Below are 20,529 nucleotides of genomic sequence, written 5' to 3'. Positions count from 1 at the left end.
TTCTTAACAATTTAAGCAATTTATTTAGGCAGCATAAAACAGATTATCTTACTGAGCAGTGTTTAGAATTATGTTAGATAACTTATTGATTTTGGAATAATCTCAAATTAATATCTTCTATTGTTTCCTGAAACCCTATGGTATGCCAAGAATTTTACCAAAATGTCCCATCATAACTTGGCTGGGATATTACTTTGTAGTTCATTTTTTTCTTAGGCCTGGTACCTGACTGCAGCTTTTCTGTCTGTCTGACATCTGAAGCATCTTCTTTCAGTGTTTTGGTAGCCTGTGAGCCACTTCTTATCAATACGTTACGTAGATATTGAAAGTTAGTGTTCCCTGTTTTTTCATGTTACGGTTTTCAACTACCTGTGAAGCAGCTGATCAAATGCTTCTATTTCCTTAGTGTTTCTTTAACTGCATTATAAAAAGAGACAAGATGGGGACAGACAGAGAGAATGAGAGGAAAGAGGAACAGTAAGAAAGGACCGTGAATGAGGAAGACAGAGTCACTATGGAATTCTTAGGGTGAAGAGCTCCTGGAAACACAAACTTGAAACTAAGTATTTCCCTTGACCTTGAGCACATAAAACACCTTTTATGGAATTTTCATGCTCTGATAACACATCAGAAAACTATATTTTTAAAAGATTTGCTTACTTTGATTGGAAAGCTAGATTTACAGAGAGAAGGAGAGTTAGAGAGAATGAGTCCATCCACTGGTTCACTCCCAAAGTGCCTGCAATGGCCGGAGCTGTGCCATTTTGAAGCTAGGAGCCAGGAGCTTCTTCCAGGTCTCCTACGTGGGTACAGGGTCCCATTGCACTGGACTGTACTCTACTGATTCCTCAGGCCACAAGCAGAGAGTTGGAAGGGAAGTGGAGCAACCAGGATACAAATTAGCTCCCATAAGGGATCCTGGCACATGCTGGGCGAGGACTTCAGCCCCTAGGCTACCGCACTGGGTTCCAGAAAACTATTCTCAGTTTGTTTTCTTTTAAAATTCTCTTCACCTTAGAGAATTTCCCTTGACACAAGGAACTCTTTGTTCTCAAGTTCTATTTTAAGGTCCTGCTACGTTCTTTCTTCCTCAGACCCGGTCCTGTAAATACATTAAATAGTAAATCATTTTCTGGGATATTTTTCTTATTGGTATGTAATAGTATAAATTTTTATGGTAAGATGTTTTAGTACATTTCAAGAAAATTTTAATCCAGTATTTTTCCTCCCAAATGGTTTACTCTAAAAAGGGATTGGCCTGTGGCCCAGTCAGTGGTTAAGATTTTCGTTGGGTTGCCCACATCCCATTTCGTAGTGCCTGAGTTTGCTGGCTGACTCCAGCTCCCTGCTAAGGAAGATGCTGGGAAGCAGCAATGATGGCTGTAGTTGTTGGGTTTCCACCATCTGAATCAGCACCTAGCTCCTGAGTTTAACCTGAGCTGCAAGCCAGTGTCAGTATTCGGGTAGATGAGTCAGCAGAGCCAAGCTCTCTGTCTTTGTCTTTGGCTATCTGCCTTTCTAATAAATAATGAAAAACAATGATTTCATATACCTATAATGCATATAGAAGAGATGTATTAAAATGCATTTGAACTGGGTTGATCAATGATAAATTTGGCATCAGATGCTTTCCGCCTTTCTGGTCAGTGACGTGGGGTTGTTTTGCTAATGCTCCCAGTGGAGAAGGTGCAGACCCAGTGGGACAGCACGCAGCACGGCGTGGAGCTGAGGCAGCAGCAGCTCGAGGACATGGCAGTCGACAGCCTGCGCTGGGATGATGGCAGAGAGGAGACCGAGGAGCTCCTGCGAAAGTATGAGGCCCGACTCTACATGCTTCAGCAAGCGCGGAGGGATCCCCTCGTCAAACAAATTTCTGACAATCAAGTAAGATTCGTTTGCTAGTTTGGGACTCTTACCATTTTGTGGGGTGTCCTTTTCCCTCTTCACTTGACTGTAATTTTTAGGACTCTGTTATCATGGTTTTGCCAATCTTAGAATACACATTGAGATTTACATGAAGATTTTGACCAGGAAGATTTTTGAAAACTTTCTGAAGATATTTATACATGTGTATGTGTCTTGGATGTACAGCTCATTCACTTTTTACAAATGGAATGCAATCATAAGCCATGTGCTAGAAAGAGAACATTGTCAGGACTTTTGCTTATTCCCTTGACTGTCCTGGAAATTTTTATTTCTTTTTTCTTTTCTTTTTTTTTTTTGTTTTAAAATATTTATTTCTTTTTCTTGGAAAGGCATATTTACAGAGATTAAGATCTGTCCACTGGTTCACTCCCCAAGTGACCATAAAGGCCAGAGCCAGGAGCTGCTTCCAGGTCTCCCTATGGGTGCAGGGTCCCAAGGCCTTGGGCTGTCCTCCATTGCTTTCCCAGGCCACAAGCAGGGAGCTGGATAGGGCATGGAGCAACCTGGATACGAGCCAGCACTCATATGGGATCCTGGCTGTTGCAAGGCAAGTATTTAGCCATTAAGCCATTTTATTGGTGGCACTGAAGGTTTTTATTTTGAAAATCTTCTGAGATTTTTACCTGAGGGTTGCTATAGTAAGCAACTCAGGTAAGAAGTCAGTTTAGTTCCTTTTTGTGCTTTTGCAATCAAAACTTTTGTTACTATCATAATAACAGGTACCATTTTTTTGTGATCCTTTGATTGCAGGATTAATACTTTTGAATACTTATGGTGATTTGAATACTTTTGAATACTTTTAAAGTGATTTTTAAAATTCTGTCATGATAGAAGCTGTTCTTCAGTTGTAGGTTCAGATTGTGGGGTTGTGTCTTGGCATAACATTCATTTGCCCCTGAGATACCCATCGCGGAAAGGGCACATTTGTGAAAAATATCATAAAGAAGATGCAGGAAACAAAGCTAAAACATGGAGTCTCTGCTTTTATTCCTTTCTATTATAGACTTCCCATGATTACAGCTTAAAAAGTGAGGGGCCAACTCTAGTGCTTTCTGGCTTGTTCTCCATGTTGACGGTACAGTGATTGTACCACCTGACTGAAAAAAGTAACAGTAAAACTTGTGGACTTGTACGAATGTTTCAATAACCATATTTGGAACATACTTTAAAAATCATCAATTAGGTGATTTTCTTCTGAAATCTTAGGGTAGAGTTTATGTATTCATTTACTCATTTTTTTGCCAGTTATTACAAAGAGCATTCATTTGTCCCTAAAATTTCATGGAGAATATGTTTATGCAGACACTCTCGGAGGTTGAAAAACTGGGATGAGGAGCCGTAGCCTGCCATTGACATCTCCTCAGGTGTTCAAGCAAACTCTCGGTAAACTTTGACTGCTTTAGTCGTCCAAGCAGTTAACTTCATCACATCATCTAAACAGGTGTCAGAGGCAAATGACTTCTCTTTTACTGCCCTTTTCCATTTCTCCAAGTGCACACATGTATGCAGGGACTTTCTAAGTGTTTCTTCCTAAATGTGCTTGTTCCTGGAAGGCTGGGCATATGCCAGCAAGAATGAAAAGAACAAATAGTATGAGGGAGTAAATATGTCAGAGAAAAAAAAATAGTTTCATGTCTTCTGTGTACCTGATACATCTTAAATATTTTTCATTTCATGTTTAGAATTTTTAAAATGTAACCTCATGTACAGGGAATTTGTCCTCTAATTTCTTTGCCTAATTTCTGTATCCAGAAAATGTTAGAAGTTATTGGGTCTATTGGTGTTTGGTAATGTTAGTTCTAAAACAACCGAGTCTAACAATGACATCTTCATGTACGCCTTAGATCTTGCTTCAGGAGTTGGGTCCTGGTGATGGTGTTGTCATGGCGTTCGATCATGTCCTGCAGAAGCTGCTGGAGGAGTACAGTGGTGATGACACTAGGAATGTGAAAGAGACCACCGAGTACTTGAAAACATCCTGGATCAATCTGAAACAGAGGTAACTCGGGGTCCTGGCACTGGATGCATGTTGTCAAGTGGAGAAATTGATGGCTTTAAGGCATGCCAAATACATGACTCTAAAAAGTACACTTTAGGATTGTTTTTATCATTATGATGTGCTGGAAGTATACTCACGTGGTGTCTGTAATGATTTTTTTTTCTTGCATAGACTTAAGCCTTGCCATCGGTCATTTTTAGTTGTCCTGAATGTTTTATGCCTCCTGACATGTATTATCTAGAATACAGTCTGTAAGCCTCTGGTGGTGACGGACACTTAGGTTTTCACAGCTGCATTTGAGTGATACGGCCGCTAGTGGTCATTGCAACAGTGAGTGTTTGGGGCCACCTGCTGACTTTAGGCTTAGTCACACTTGGATCCACTAGTGCCTGAAATAATCTACACGTATGTGTCTTTAGGATTTCAAATAATTTATTCTCTGTATTTTCCATTATTCTGTCTAGTCAGTATATTCAGAACAGCCTAAGATAGCATTTGATTATATGAAAAGTCTTTTTCTGCGACAAGACAGCTAGGATTTAAGGACCTATTAGCAGTGGTTATCATCTCTTCCTGATGGAGTATTTATATTCCTCATCAGTAAAAAAAAACTTAAGAAGTATTTTCTTCATGCATAATGCTGGAAACGTTTCAGTGAAATTATGGTTTTGCACACATCTATTCAAAAGCAACTGCTTGGAAACTAATTTGATATCAAAACATTTATGTTATAGTGAATAAAATGCATATTTTTAGAACACATTCTGATCCATATTCTTGGTAATAAAGTATGGCCAAGTACTTAATGACAGCTTGACTTGGAGGAGTTTTATACATTTCTGTAACGTTATTTTTAGTTAAAAACTCCAGAGCAGATTTACTGAAAGCTCGAAGAAGGGAAGTATGAGAGCCGCGTATGAGTATGTGTTGCTGGCTATCCTAGGACGGTGGAGGAAGACCGTGATGGCTCGTGTGCAGCTTCACAGGTGGTCTGATCAGTGTGGCTAATGTTGATCTTTTTAGCATTTTTGCACGACTTTCTCTTCTATCGTCACACATCGTTCAGTGATAGTAAAGAGGAACTGAAAAACACTTTTTAACACTGAGAGTTAATCCTTAAAATTTTTGATGTGTTTCTAAAGATGCCACCAGTAAGAGTTATGACTTTGTTTTCATTTCAAACAAGTTTTAGAAAAAAAGATTCCTAGGAATGTGTGCGGGAGCTTTATGTGGTTTCTCCAATTCTTTTTTTGCTTTTACTTTGTAAATATTTTAAGACAGTCTATAGCAGTAATTAGACTAGATGGAAGAGGCAGCTAAAAACGAATTATATTCCAAGGTGATCTTTCTTTTATCATAGCTAACTAAGACAATGACAATGTTCCGATTTTAATGTTGTTGTGGGTAGCTGTCCTTATTCTATTTTCTCACTCTGTTTTTTTTTAGGAATAAGTGATTATATTAATGCTTCAACATGATTGAGGTATATTGTTACTATAGCAGGGAAAACATAATACTGTGGCTGACAGGATATTTTTATGGATGACGTTTTCCTCTTTAAGCACAATAATAATTATGATGTTTAACTGTTCCAAGCGGACGTCTTCCTAGAATACATAAATCTTCCCTTGTCGTTTTTAAACAGATTACAGAATCTAATTAGTTTCATTTTATTCTTGTTAATATTGTTTCAAAAGTAAAATTAAGGAGATTTAAATGATGTGAGGGTCCAGGGACCCTAACTTATATATGTTGGTTTTTTTCCTTTGAACTATTACTTCCTTAAGAAGTCTTTTTCAACACACATCTCTGCACAGGGAGTGTTAATGTTAACGCCATGTTGTTCTGAGTATCTGCGTTTGTATTGTACGGGAGCTTTCTATATTCAGAGTGACATTTCCAAGTTTACCCCCCCCACACACACCAGCAATTTTTCACCTCCCTTGGGAATACATGAGCTAATCTGATACTCAGAGAAATTTAAAATTTAATGGAATTTTCAAAGTCACACAGCACAGCCAAAATCATTTTCTTCTGTATGAAGTGTGATAAGCCTCTCCATGAGTTCTGAAGCATTGGTGGTAAATGTATTCAGACTTTTCCCTTTGAGGTTTTGTGCTTTGGATTTCCTGGATATATTTGGCTGAGTCTCTCCTCATCGCCAGGCACTGCATCGGACCGAGCCCCTCCTTATGTATTTTATCATGTAATTTTCACACACCCACAGGGGGCAAGTGGTGTCTCCATGAGCATTATGTCGATGAACAAGGTGAAGTGGAGACAAGTTAAGGAATTACTCAGCGTCACACAACCTGTGCTGGCAGAGCAGGGAGTGGAATTCAAGCCTTTTTTTTTTTTTCTTTTGCCTGCACAGTTAGGCTTCTGCTTTCTTTACAAATAGTTTCATTTTTCTCCCTTGTTATCAGAATGCTAGCTTTTGCTGGTGTCTGCTTTGTGTCCCCGCCTCCGATCTGTGAAAGTCTGCCGCCTCATCTTGCGCATATTGTGTTTAGAAACCAGATCAGATTAAAGATAACCTGGTCTCTTTGAATGCATGCATGCTGTCCTGTAAGAGTCCTGCCACCACCCTCCCTTACCTTCCAGCAAACTTGGTCTCTGCAACATTGACAGCTGCTTTCTGGAAGGGTAATTTTAGTTGCATTTGGAAAATATTAGTGGTGCATAATGTGTGAAGCTTAATATCAGCTTTCAGAAGAAATGCTTTGTGTGAACGGTAGTTGAGCTAAGTAACTTGACCATTCGTAGTTCCGTGTCCATAGTCCTTTATCTACAAAGCTGAAAGCTGACAAACTTTGGCAGAAGAAGGTTTTGAATGCGTACAAGGCTATTTGTTACAGAGTTTTTCCTTATATGAATGCCCGTGCTTCCAGCTACAGAAATAGAAATGTATGATTGCTTCTCCAGTCTGCTTCCGGTTAGATGTTATACAAATACATTTACAATAGTAGTTTTCTAATCTATAAAAAAAATTAAATTCTGAGCTGACACTGACTCCAAATATTTTGGATTCCCTGAACAGTAGGCCCATCTCTGGGGTTTCTAGCTTATCAGTGTGTTTCAGTCACTCTTGTTTAAGTGAAAATGGAGACAGTGCTAGTTGAAATGTGCTGATAGTATGTTGGGGGTATGGATGCCTAATTTTGGTCTGAAATAGTTTTTTAGTACTTTTTATAAGTACTTGAGGATACAGAGCCGAGCAGATTCAAAGCCAGGAGCCAGGAGCCTTGCCCAAATCTCCTTCTCGGGTGCAAAATCTCAAGGCTTTGGGCCATCTACCACTGCCAGAGTTACAAGCATGGAGCTGGGGGGAAATGGAGCAGCTAGGATTAGAACCAGCACCCATATGAGGTCCCGGCAGATGCAAGGTAAGAATTATAGCCACTAGGCCTTTATGCTGGGACCATGTTTTTAACATCTTTAATAAATTTGGCTTTTCTTACTGAAAAAAAAAAAAAAGTACTTGAGGATAAAATAGTATCTTATATGAACTATATACACTCATATAGCCCCACATAGTTATTTAAGCACAAATATTGTAAAGGAAATGAAGCAATGTAACTATGCTATAAATTGTTCCCTATAAATAAGTAATTCTTTTTTAATGTACACTTTTCTTTCTTTCCTAATACCCACAAAGACATATGCTTACCATTTCTGTGAACCCTAGGCAAATTACTTCAAGTCATTTAGTCTTAATTTTCTTGGCTCTAAAGTAGAAATGATACACATGTGTAGGATTGTTGTGACATCAGAGCTGATATGTGTAAGTTCTTGGTGCATGATAAATGCTCCAGAAATTTCATTTGTGGAACCATATGCTGTAATGTATTGTTTTTTTCTAATAAATGTACTGTATTTCAGTGTACTTTACAGTACCTTCTGTCATTCCATGAGTAAAGTTGAGGTATTATAGGTTATCTATAATCAGGTTAAAATGTTCCTACTTAATGGAAAATACTTGAACATCTGTTTTATTGAATTCAGGATAGATACTGTTAATCCTTACTATTAGATGAAACTCTTTGAATGTGTAATATCCTGGCTTGAGGAACTCATCACAGCTTCTGAATTTGTGTTAAATTTAAGTATTTTCTTGCAAAGCAGAAGTCTGTCAATCCTGAGAAAAGATGTAGGATTTCAAAGCAGAATTATATCCTGTGGGAGCCATAAATACACATTGATTCAATGAAGGGAATTTTATTTCCTTTGCACTGACACTTTCTCATTAGTATTCATTAATCTATGAACAATAGCAAACAGGACATGTGGGATAGAAATAATATTCAGGAGGATATTTAAATATTGTAATGCTAAAGATTGAATGGTCGGTACCTTAATTATGTTGAAAACAGATAAAGTTCTACAAATTTGTTTTTGATTTTCCCAATTTTAACTTGCTACATATTTTAATGACCATTTTTAATTACATTTTCTATAGTGATTGTTTATTGTCCTTAGAGATTCTTGAGAATGAAGCCTTCTTCCTTAGTATTTAGTCATTATTCAGTCTGGTCAGTACCTTTTAGTTGTGAGTGACAGAAGATGCTCATTGAGAACGTGTCTAATGGCCTGATATCAACCAGTCTTGGCCTGGGAGCTGTTGAAGTGAGGGCCACAGCAGCTGAAATTCCCAGCTCAGCGGGCATAGATGAACCACACGGATGGCCTTGTCCTGCTGGCATGTCCACCAGGATGAGGTTCAAAGATTTAGGTCAGTCCATTTGGTTTATCCTCTCAGGAATGTAGCTTTTTGTCCCTGGAAGTCACCTTTATTTTTCAACCTGTTATTTTTGGTTTTTTTTTTTGTTAATGGCTTTTAATTTTTAGTTTTCCCCTTCCACGATGGAAATAAAAGTGACTAAGAAGATAAATATAAAAACCATACTCATTAGTATTTTCCTTTTCTGTTATGTTATTGACATAATTCAAGTGGCTTTTATGGCCTTTAAAAATAGTTGTTGTCAGCAATATCTTTATGGTATGTGTTGAAACACTTCATATATTTTCATTTTACAAATATAAGCTCAGGCATGAGGATATTTCCTCAGTACATTCAACTCAATCTAGGATTCATAGTCCTTGTTTTTATTTTCATTTGTCCTTTTTCTGTTAATTAGCAAATATTTATTTAGCTTTCTAGTTACCCGAATCCATGATCAGCCTTGAAAATGCAGTCATAAATATATCCTCACCAGTTTCCAGAAAGCTGACTCTCCACAGGGGAATCTCATACTAAATCAGCAAGGAATATGCAATTATAGCAGATTGCTCTGCAAGAAGAAAAAAACTAGCAAATGCTGTGGAAGCAGAGACCTTTTTTAGTTTGAAGAAATGTAGAAAGCATGACTTAGAAGATGGCATTTGACCTGCCTCTGAAAGTTAAGAAGGAACTCTCTGAACAAGTTCCTAAGGCAAGCATCACCTATCAAAATCATGAGGCGGGAAATAGCATAGGATGAAGTCAAACTGTAATAGTAGGGCACCGGGGGCTGGAGATGTAGTGGGAGGAGGAGGCAGAGACCAGACTATTTTGAACTTTGTAAGACATGGGAAGGAATTTGGCAATTTAAAGTAGAAGGAAAAGTCATGGAATTATGATATAAGGGAATGAGTAATGTATCTGCAATAAAATTTAGTCACTTTGGGTGTCATGGGGTGAGTAGGTTGTGCAGGTATAAAAGAATAATTGGGCAAAACAGGAAGGAAGTGATTGCTGTGGTCCAATGATTGGTGTGGTCCAGTTGGGAAACAGGAGTACTTTTGGCTGTTACAGCCTGGTGATGTGTCTGAGATATACTCTGGAAGCAGAGGCCATCAAAGATAATTTTTGTAAAAAAAATATACACATATAATATATATAACATATATTATATATAATAAAATATGTATTATATATATTAGCAATTGTATTATTCATTCAGTGGATTGAGAAAGGACAGGGGTTTTGAGAGGAAGAAGCAGGAAATTGGGTTTTGATATATTTCAGGTGCGTATTAAGAACCTAAATATGCTCTTCTCCGTGTGAATCTGGAACTTATGTGTTCTGGACTTCAGATAACGAATTGGGGATTTCCCAGCATTTGTACTGGGAATTAGACTTGCGGAGCTGAGATCTCCAAGACAAGAAGGTGCTTGACAATGTCTTTGCAACTTAACGTTTGATGATTGAAAAAAAAAAAAAAAACAAAAAGGACTGAGGAAAAAAAATTCCAATGAAGTAGAAAGAAATCTAGGATTTGTGGTGTTCAGAGTGGAAGGAAGAGACCATTACTAAGAGAATGGACAGAGGAGGGTATTTTTAAGGGAAAATGATCTCTCTTAAACTAGGTTGAGTAATCAGAAAAGTTGGTGCAAAACACTGTCATTTACAGATTTCTGGTGATTTTGCAAAGAGCAATTTAAGAAATGATCAATCTAGAAGAAATAGAGTGAGATGAAGGCATGAAAGTAGAACAATTTGTGGAAATAACTTTAGAGAAGTTACAAAGAGGACTTCACTTATGCTTTAAAATGCATGCTTGTACGTTTATGGCAATGATCCAGGATATGGGAAACTAATGATTTAGAGTTAGCAAAGGCACAAAGAGAGGAAATCTTTGAATAGTAGAGAAAGTGAAATGTGGTGAATAGAGTTTGTTAAAAGGTGGAATGCAGGAGAAAACCTGAGTACAGCTGCATGTTAACTAGAGCATTGAAATGAAAATTGTAATCTTGCTGAATGGGACAGAATTTCTCAGAGGAGCTGGGTGGTGCTGGATAAGGGTTTCTGGCTTATAGTAATAAGAGCAAGAGGCCGATGAATATATGACAGCTTTCTTGTACTCCAAAGCAAGTCTATGAATGCAGATAACAGATGGAGAGAGGGAGCAGGGGAATGATAGAAAAAAGAGACTAGGTCTCAGCCTGTAGTGATGCATAAGGCTCCCCCTCTCTAGGTGGTGCTGTTCCTTACTTGAACTGTGGCTTTGTATGTGGATCCTGCGCTGTGTTTCAGATCCTGTTTACCCACTGAGGTCTATGTAGTGGCTCTGAACTGGCAGCTCACTGAAAATAGTGGACACATCTTGGGCTTTAGAGCAGTAGGATTTTGCCTGGCAGATGGAATAACAGTGGCCTGAAATTGACAGTAGGGACCAAGGAAGACCCTTATTCTACCTTCTCACATTGTAAGGTTAGAAAATCTGACCTTGACCCCAGGGGACTGGACTTCTGGGTAGGTGAAGTTGAGGGTATGGAGCTGAGTGTCAGGAAGGTAGGAGGCTGAGGCCAGATCCAACATCAGCTCTAAGACTTGTGGGAAGTGGATGAGGGAAGGTAGAGAAGGAATGGAAGGAGTTGATGTTATGGTCAATATTGGTTGACTAATTAAAACCAATTATCTGGTAATGACTTAACCAAATGAGTATTAGCATGTGGTCTGATTAACCCTCTAGATAAAATAGCTCCATGATTGGTCTCACATGTGTATTTTCTGCCAATGATCCTCTCAGGCAGAGCTATGCCTTTGGGTTCTAGAAGGCTGTGGGCAGGTGTCATGCAATGGAGGATGGCGTGTGGTGGATATGCACATTCTCCTCTAGAGCTTCCCACCTGTTACGCTGTCGGCAGCTGAAGAAGTTCTTCAGTTCTGTGGACTCTCTGTGTCTCAGTGATAACCTCTGCATAACCAGAGTTGGTGCTAAAAGACCATCGATAGCTGGGAGTTTCCTTCAGAGAGTGATTCTTCTCTCACTGCATTCCACTCTTCTCCCTGCCAGAATGGTTTAGTATATTTTCTCAACACCTATTATTACATTTAGAAAAGAATAAAATTACCTTGAGAAGGTACCCACTGATGTACTTAAAGGATTGTTTTACTGTACATGTTCTGTTGCCATTCAAAATATTGTTGCTGCTATTTTCTGCTCAAAAGGAGACAAATACATTTAAGTCTCAATTACTGTGAAAATCATCTTTTAAAGTAAACTAACTTTTAGCTGCCCATATCTGGACTTAGTAAAGTGCTCTTTGCCATTAACATTTTTTTTTTTTGCCATTTCTTGTTATTTATTACGTTGCATTATGTGACAGTTTCATAGGCTCTGGGATTCCCCCATCCCCTCCCCGTACCCTCCCCCTATGGTGGATTCCTCCACCTTGTTGCAGTATTACAGTTCAAATTAAGTCGAGATTCTTTCGTTGCAAACATATACCAAGCATAGAGTCCAGCATCTTAATGTTCAGATAAATTCAACAGTTTCTTAGGGAGACCATCTCTGGTCTGAAGGCAGAGCTGGCAGAATATCACCCCAATCAATTAGAAGCCCCAGCACAGCGTCAACAACAATTTACAGCATTGTGGAATTAATTGCATGGTATTGAGTAACCAATATATTAAAAAAAAATGCAAGTTCTTAACCACATCCTGTGACTACTTTATTGACCCTTCAATTTTTGTTTGTACACAGAACCGGCTGCTATACATCCTAAAGTGGCTGTAGGGTACTATTCAGCTGTCTCGTGTCTGTTTTCATTTTAGTATTTAGCAGTTTATTGTGTTGATACATAATTTTGCTGAACGTGGTAGATTTTAGGATAATCTATACCGGCTTATAAATCTAACAAGGCCTTTGTCAACAGTTGAGGTGCAGAACAGTTTTAGGAGGGGTGTGCAGAGAAATCCTCCATCCCCTAGTGAGGAGTAACTAATCTTTGTGTCCTATTTAGTAAGGTGTATGTGGATCCACGCTGATCGTTTCCTGTTTGGTTCTAAGCTTTCCTTGTATTTCTCTGACTATCTATTCTATGTCTTTTTTTTTTTTTTTTTTTTTTGAGGGGCGGGGGTGCTCCGGAGCGATCCTGATGGTCATTGCAAGCGAGGGTGGGAATCCAAAGTTGGAACTAAGTAAGGACCAGAAGAAGCTCCTCTCCCTAGTCCCAAAGGAAGTTTGCTGTTCTTCTATTTCTGCAGATCCCTCTGGGCTCCTGGCTGTTGTTCCGATGACCTTGGTTGCTGCGAGGAAGGATTTGGGCCTCTTCCATCCCATGTGGTAGATCCAAACGGGGCTGGGTGACCTCGGAGTTCTCGGCCTCCAAAGGCACTCCAGTTCCCCGTGTTCTGCTTGTCTGTTGGGATGTAGTCCTTGGTGCCCATACTGATAGTCCTTGGTGAGGATCTGGGAGTCTTCAGGGTTGGGATGCAAGCCTCCTCCTGTCCACCTGCTCCACTCTGGGGTCCCCCCCCTGCTCTGTGCATATGATCTCCTGTTAAGAGGTTGTCAGGATCGCTCCTGGTTCCCCCTTTATGTTTTTGTAATTTAACTATTGTTTAATGCTGATTCGAGTCTGTCTATGAATTACCTGTTATGTTTCTGATAGGTTATACTTTACGTCTTCCTCACACATTCTAAGGAGATGGAAGACTTCTCTGGCCTCCAGCCCCATTTCCAAGTAGCTTAGGGTCTTAAGAGTATATTAGGTTTTACAGTTCTTTGATATTGAACATAAGCAGTCTGATTCACATTAATTGTATATTCATTGATTACATCACAATATCTTAATGCATTAGATACAGGCTGTTTGAGGTTAAAATAATATTACAATATATGGGTACTACTTTCCGGATTGACATCTTTTCATCTTATATTATGTCAAACATGTGGCATTTAACCTTTTGGGATTGGCTCATTTCCCTTAGCATAGTGGTTTCCAGTTGGGCCCATTTGGCCACAAAAAACTGCATTTCGTTTTTTTAATAGCTGAATAGTATTCCATGGAGTAAATGAATCATAGCTTTCTTATCCAGTCTTCTGCTGATGGGCATTTCAATTGCTTCCAAGTTTTCGCAATTATTGATTGTGCTGCTATAAACAGAGGGGTGCATGTTGGTTTCTTGTGTAACAGGTGTTTTGGATATATTCCTAGAAGTGCTATTGCTGGATCATATGGTATGCAGATTTTGAGTTGTCTGAGTGTTCTCCATACTGATTTCCATAGAGGCTTTACCAATCTGCATTCCCACCAGCAGTGGAGTAGGGTTCCCTTTTCCCCACATCCCCGCCAGCAAGTGTTGTTGGTGGTTTTTTGTATGTGTGCCATCCTTACTGGCGTTAGGTGGTACCTCATTGTTGTCTTAATTTGGATTTCCCTTATTGCCAAGGCCATTAACATTTCTTAAATGAAATCTATTTGCATTCTAATAAACTTCTCACCAACTGTAAGCATGTGAAAACTTGATTAAGCATCATATTATATCTTGCTGCTTAACATATCAAGTATTTTTAACATCTTCAAAATGACATTTAAAGCAATTAGTTAGGTGGGTGACCAAGCTTTCTTGTGTTCTAAAATGACTATAGACTATTTTAATAGCATATCATAGCTGCCTTTATCACACACATCTCTTTGAAACTTGGGAGTATGCATTTAAAAATTTCTAGTTTCCTTTAATATACACTGTAATAAAGCTGCCACCCATGGATCTTTAAATCTTCTATGAGAAGCTCTTTGTATTTTCTGTCTGTATAATTTGTTATTCTGAAGATTTCTGTAGTCTGTTACTTCCTCTGTTTAAAGTGAAAAATGTTATTTCTGCTAAACTTCAGCAGCTGTGTCTCAGGTTTTCAGCCTATCCTTGCTCTACATGATTTAGATTAAAAAATAATTTAAAAAATCATTGCTTTTGTCTTTTAGTCACACATTCCTAAACTTTATAGCCATTTCTTTTCCTCGAGTAGTGTTGTTTGCTCCTGTCCTCTCATTGGGTTTCTCAGGACTTCTTGTAGCTCTGTCGAGGCTTTATTGAGATGGCGCTCTCTGAGCTGCCAGATCTAACATGCACTTTGAGAGTGCGGACCCATGGAGCTCAGCTGTGGATGTGACCGTGGGGCTCTCACTTGAATGCTGTCTGACTGCCTCGCTGTTTGGACACCACTTCTCAGTACCAGCCCATTTACAAGCTGTGGTCTGTGATGAAACTGAATTTGAAGCTGGGGTTGGTGTTGGGAAAGGAGGCACTGTTCTAGCAGCTTGGATAATTTCTTGGATGGACTACGTATGTTGAAAGGACCACTGGAGATTTAGAAGTAGATCTAAATTGCTGGTCTAATCCAAGCATCTTGTGTTAATGATGAAAAATATAATTTGGAGATATGAAATGATTTGCCCCAGTTCATCTAGCCAGTAAATGGCAGAAGTCACTTTCCTCTGACAGCAGTGTGAAAGTGGCATTAGAGATACTGTGTTGGCCTGTGTGATAAAGTGTACGTGTATACCCCTGAGCCTCATAGTTTACTGATTTCTTTACCTTAGGATAAATCATAAATTCATTAAAAATGGACAAAACAGTGTCGCAACATTCAGTATGCCATGCTTTAGTTTTGGATCTGATTCTTTAAAAAGATGGAAATAATGTGGTATAAGAAATTAAAATAATTGAGCCATTTTCTTTTATAATGTTCACATAAATTAAGTGAAAGAGCCAGAATACAATTAACATATATAAATATGATTATACATTTAAAATGTACATTATCATAATATGACAAGTTAAGTAGCTATAAATAGAGTTTAGTTTTTAATATGTCCATCATTTTTGTAGCTGAGTTCATTTGAGATAATCTGTATGTCCCTTTCAAATTCTCACATTTTTATTAATTTGTTTGCATGCCACAAGAAACTCTAATTTTCAGGTATTTCACAAATTCATATACAAGGCTAGAGAAGTTATTTATTGTATTTTAATGTATTTATGCATATACACCTTATTTTCCCCTTTAAATAATCCTATCAGAGATGCATATTGCTATTAATTTATTCAGTAAATATTTACAGCATTGCTATGCTATGAAGATCCTATGGGTACCAAGTACACTGGTGACTAAGAAAATTCAAACAGACAGGAAAGCAGTGGTTTGTAGTCATGAGACCTAAAGAGATGAGGAGATTATCGTGGCTTGTTTGGATAGCTGCAGTCTCACCCCAGGCTTTCCTAAAAGAAGAGCAGGCAGAGGAGTGGGTCAGAGATGTGATGTGAGGATTCCACCTGCTTTTTCAAAGGTGAAGTGAGTGGCTGGGAGGTTAGGAATAGGACAACCTCTAGAAGCTGTGGAAGGCAAGAGAAAGGAGTTTTCACTAGGGCCACCGGAAATGAATACAGGCCCATGACACCTGGAGAGCAGTCTATTGGCAGCCTGTATCCAGCACTCGCTGCAGAATGTAGAAGAATAAACCAGAACATTAATCGTCATGCAGGGGAAGCAAAGTCATGGGGTTCTTCGGAAAAGAAGCCATCCAAGTTACTCAGGCAATAGGAGACAATTTGATACGATGATCCTACTTGCTCACTTCAGAGTGCACAATGATCCTGCAGTGGCTGGTGTTTCTCTGACTGGTGGGGTACAGCTGAGGCCAGGTGCTCACAGTGTGGTCTCTTATTGTGGCTGTCTCCTGTGTGCAGTGTCTCCTGTGTCATTACAGTTCTTAGACACTTGCAGCCAGCTCTACTGTGTGGCAGTTCTCTAGGTGTGATTAATTAATCAAGTAATTAATTGATATTGGAAAGGCAAGTCAGATTTACAGAGAAAAGGAGTGACAAAGATAGATCTTGCATCTATTGTCTCACTCCTCAAGTGACTACAGTGGCCAGAGCTGAGCCGATCCAAAGCCAGGAGCCAGGAGCTTCTTTCAGGTCTCCTGTGCAGATACAGGGCCCCAAGGCTTTGGGCCAGACTCCACTGCTTCCCTAGGCCACAAGCAGGAAGCTGGAAGGGAAGTAGAGCAGCCTCAGTACAAATCAGTGCCCACATGTGATCTTGATGGTTGCAAAGTGGGGATGTAGCCACTGAACCATCATGCCAGGCCCCGTTCTCCAGGTTCTATAGCTAATTTTAATGACCTGTTTTCACATTACTTGTTGTTATATTACCTATATATTTTTAAAGATTTTTATTTATTTGAAAGACAAAGTTACATGGAGAGAGATCTTCTATCTGCTAGTTCGCTCCCCAAATGGCCACAATGGCTTCATCTGAGCAAATTAAAGGCAGAAGGCAGGAACTTCTTCTGGGTGTCCCATGTGGGTGCAGGGGCCCAAGGACTTGTGCCACTTTCCACTCTATTTCCAGGAACATAAGCAGGACCTCGATCATAAGTGAAACAGCTAGGACTCAAACTGGTGCACATCAGGGTTTGTTGTGTCAAACATGATTGGCTTTGCCCACTATACTACAGTTCTGGTCCCCATATTACCATAGTACATACATAGTATAATAAATAAATATTCTTTTTTTTAAAGATTTCTTTATTTTTATTGAAAACTCAGATATACAGAGGAGGAGAGACAGAGAAGAAAATCTTCCATCCATTGATTCACTCCCCATGTAGATGCAACGGCCAGAGCTGAGCCGATACAAAGCCAGGAGCCAGGAGCTTCTTCTGGGTCTCCCACACAGGTGCAGGGTCCCAAGGCTCTCGGCCATTCTTGACTGCTTTCCCAGGCCACAAGCAGGGAGAAGGATGGGAAATGGAGCTGCTAGGATTAGAACCAGCACCCATATGGGATCCCAGCACATTCAAGGTGAGGACTTTAGCTGCTAGGCTACTGTGCTGGGCCCATGAAATTCTTAAGTAATAAGGGGTTATGATTGTTGATAGTATATTATTTGATTTTATAATTTTTTAAGTTTTATATGTTGAGTCTCCTTAAAGCGAGAATTATCTGTGGTGAAGTAATTGCTTGTATGTACTCTTTTCATTCTTTGTTTTCAGCACCTTTTTTGTACCAGCCTACTAGGTATCTACTGATATTTTAAAACTTAAAAATTTGAGGCTGGCATTGTTAAGTAGGTGCCTGCAGGGCTAGTAGTTAATGTGGAGACTAGTTTGATTTTAAGTCTGACCTATACCACTTCCAATTCATCCCCCTGCTAATGCACCTGGGAAATTAGCAGAAGGTGCCCCAAGTGCCTGGGCTCCCACCTCCTACTTAGGACATCTGGGCAAAGCTCTTCACTCTTGACTTCGATTGTGGCTGTTTGAGGAGTGAATTAGTAGGTGGAAGATCTTTCCTACTGTCTTTCCATTTCTGTAACCCTGCCCTTCAACTAGATAGATAGATAGATAGATAGATAGATAGATAGATAGATAGATAGATAAAATATTATAGAAAGAAAATGCAGGTAAAATTTGTGGGAGGATGCAACACCACCAAGAGCCACTGAAATCCTACTGGGAAGCTTCCGAATTCTACAAATTAAAGAGGTATATGCATGGGATTACAAAAAGCCAAAAAGCACTATAGAATTTATAACAGAATGTAGCTGTTCTTTTTGCACAGTCCCTCTGAGGGACTCTGCGCTTTTCTCACGTATACACTTCCATATTCTGAAGAAAAGTGTGCTGCTGTTGTCTTTCAGCTCATTTGTATCAGACATTGTCGACTGACACCCTGTTTTGATAACTACAGGACATAGCATTCTAGTGCCACTGCTCTCCAAATTTTTAGGCAGTCAATGTAGGCATCATTATACCTCTCTGACATAAACAGTCAAGCACTAGAGTTTGTTATAGTAATCTCATTTTCCCTCTGTTAGATTGCCTTATTTCCTTAAACTGGTTTTTTTTGAACCTAATGCTGATTCTTCGAACACTTTCTAGCTTCCTGACAGTGTGATTTTCTACAAAGTCAACAGGATTAATCAGCCTGTCACTTCCTATATTTTTTCTTGGAGACCAATCTTCTGGAGACATGCTCTCTAGACCTCGGTGTTTTCCCCCCACCCCCGGTTTGTAATTGTTAGTTCCTGAATCTAATGGAGTTTTATTTTCATCTTTTTTTAAATTTTTATTTTTATTGGAAATTCAGATATACAGAGAGGAGGAGAGACAGAGGGGAAGATACTCTGTCCGTTGATTCACTCCCCAAGTGGCTGCAATGGCCAGAACTGAGCAAATCCAAAGCTAGGAGCCAGGAACTTCTGGGTGTCTCACATGGTTGCAGGGTCCCAAAGCTTTTAGCCATCTTCAGCCACAATCAGGGAGCTGGATAGAAAGCAGAGACATGAACCTGTACTGTGCTGGATCTTGTTTTCGTCTTTTGGATGATTTCTTCATTTTGTCTGTGTATCTAATGTAAACTTTGTCAGGTTCAAGGAAGGCTATGGAGTGATGGGAATGCCATGTCTCACCTGCTCTGCTTTGCATGCACTTTCCCTTTCCTGTGCTCTCCTCGCTTAGGGATGGTGGGAGCTTGCTGCTTTTCTCCGTGTGTGTCTCAACGTTCTGCACAGTGCATCTTCCTTCTGCTTGGTTCACAAATTGAATTTTTTTTTTTGAGGACACTTCCCAGGAGCTTTTTAAAAATGAGGTGTGGGAGCTAAATTTAAAGGCATATGATATATGGATATCATTACTCTTAAGTACTTGTTAGAACACAGTCAAGAACATAAACTCTGAGGTTTATGGAATATAATCCATAATGACTTAGGATAGATGGGCAGCAAAGAAATCTATACAATGGATACATGTGAATAATTGCTGTATCAAGAGGAATACTGAACTTTAATGAATTCATACAAGGAAACTTAATTGGGATAGAATGTTCTGGAAGATTTGTTCCTTAATATCCAAAGGGTGGAAGGATTTTTTTTAAATGTGGGCATTGGAATGACATTTTTACATGGATGTAAAATTTGTACATGGTCACAGTGTTATGGATATTGTAAAGTGCATCTGAGCTCTACAACTCTGGCCTGAACAGAGTATTGGAGAAAAAAACTGCAGGGATAAATGAGAAATGGAAAATGATGATTGTTTCAGAAGACATTACTGAGGCAATTTGAATGTAGGTAGTCAAACTATGAGTGCCTCTGAGAAAGTGCATAGTGGTATGAGCTTGATGATACTCCAGAGTGTCTATAAACGTTCACAGTGTGTGGCCCTGAGTCTCCCTCAGTGTCCAGAACCTTTCCCTTAGCAGAAGGTATTGGGTATTCACTCCAAATTGTTGTAGGTGTCAGTTGTTTATTTTTGTTGCCGAGGAGTATCGCATTGTGGATATGTACCATACATTGTACACTGGTGTTGTTGTGTTGCCTCTAGTGTTTGGCGATTGCAGATGTAAATACCGTTAACACTTATATACAAATTCTGTGTGGACATGTGTTTTCATCCGTCTTGTATAAATAGTTGAAGTTGGGATTGTTGAGTGGTATCATGTGGATAGAATTTAACAAACTGCCACCTGCTTTTCAGAACATCTGTACTGTTCTATACTGTTACCTACAACATGTGAGTATCTCAATTACTGTACTTTCTCAATAGCATTTGAATGTAGCCATTTTCTTAAAGTTCTTGCAGGGTATAATATCTGATTATGGTATAAATGTACATTTCTTCCCAGGTCAATTGGGCTAAACATTTTTTCATGGACTTGTTTGCTAGTCATATATCTTCTACAGTCATGTAGCCATTTAGATGTTTCACTTAAGTGTTTAAGAATGTAGTAATTGGTATGTAAAAAAGGATACATATTATAAGTTCAAAAATGCAAAAAAAAAAAAAAGGTGAAAGTGGATAAGTAACATAAATACCGACATAGTTAACTT

At 39.1% G+C, this 20,529-nt stretch overlaps 1 protein-coding gene across 5 annotated transcripts in view; it reads left to right on the top strand.

The window, feature by feature from the left end:
- The window catches only part of UTRN (utrophin), a 507,084-nt gene that overhangs the window by 250,968 nt on the left and 235,587 nt on the right, over window positions 1-20,529 (top strand). For all 5 annotated transcript variants that reach the window (XM_058667660.1, XM_058667612.1, XM_058667721.1 and 2 more), the window contains 2 exons: window positions 1,679-1,884; window positions 3,771-3,925. In XM_058667660.1, coding sequence (XP_058523643.1) covers window positions 1,679-1,884; window positions 3,771-3,925 — 361 coding nt within the window. The remainder of the gene's footprint in view (window positions 1-1,678; window positions 1,885-3,770; window positions 3,926-20,529) is intronic.

The sequence above is a fragment of the Ochotona princeps genome, chromosome 1 (assembly GCF_030435755.1).
Source record: "Ochotona princeps isolate mOchPri1 chromosome 1, mOchPri1.hap1, whole genome shotgun sequence".
NCBI lineage: Eukaryota > Metazoa > Chordata > Mammalia > Lagomorpha > Ochotonidae > Ochotona > Ochotona princeps.
The sequence above is the reverse complement of the archived record's forward strand: the minus strand, read 5'-3'. Positions and strand labels throughout refer to the sequence as shown.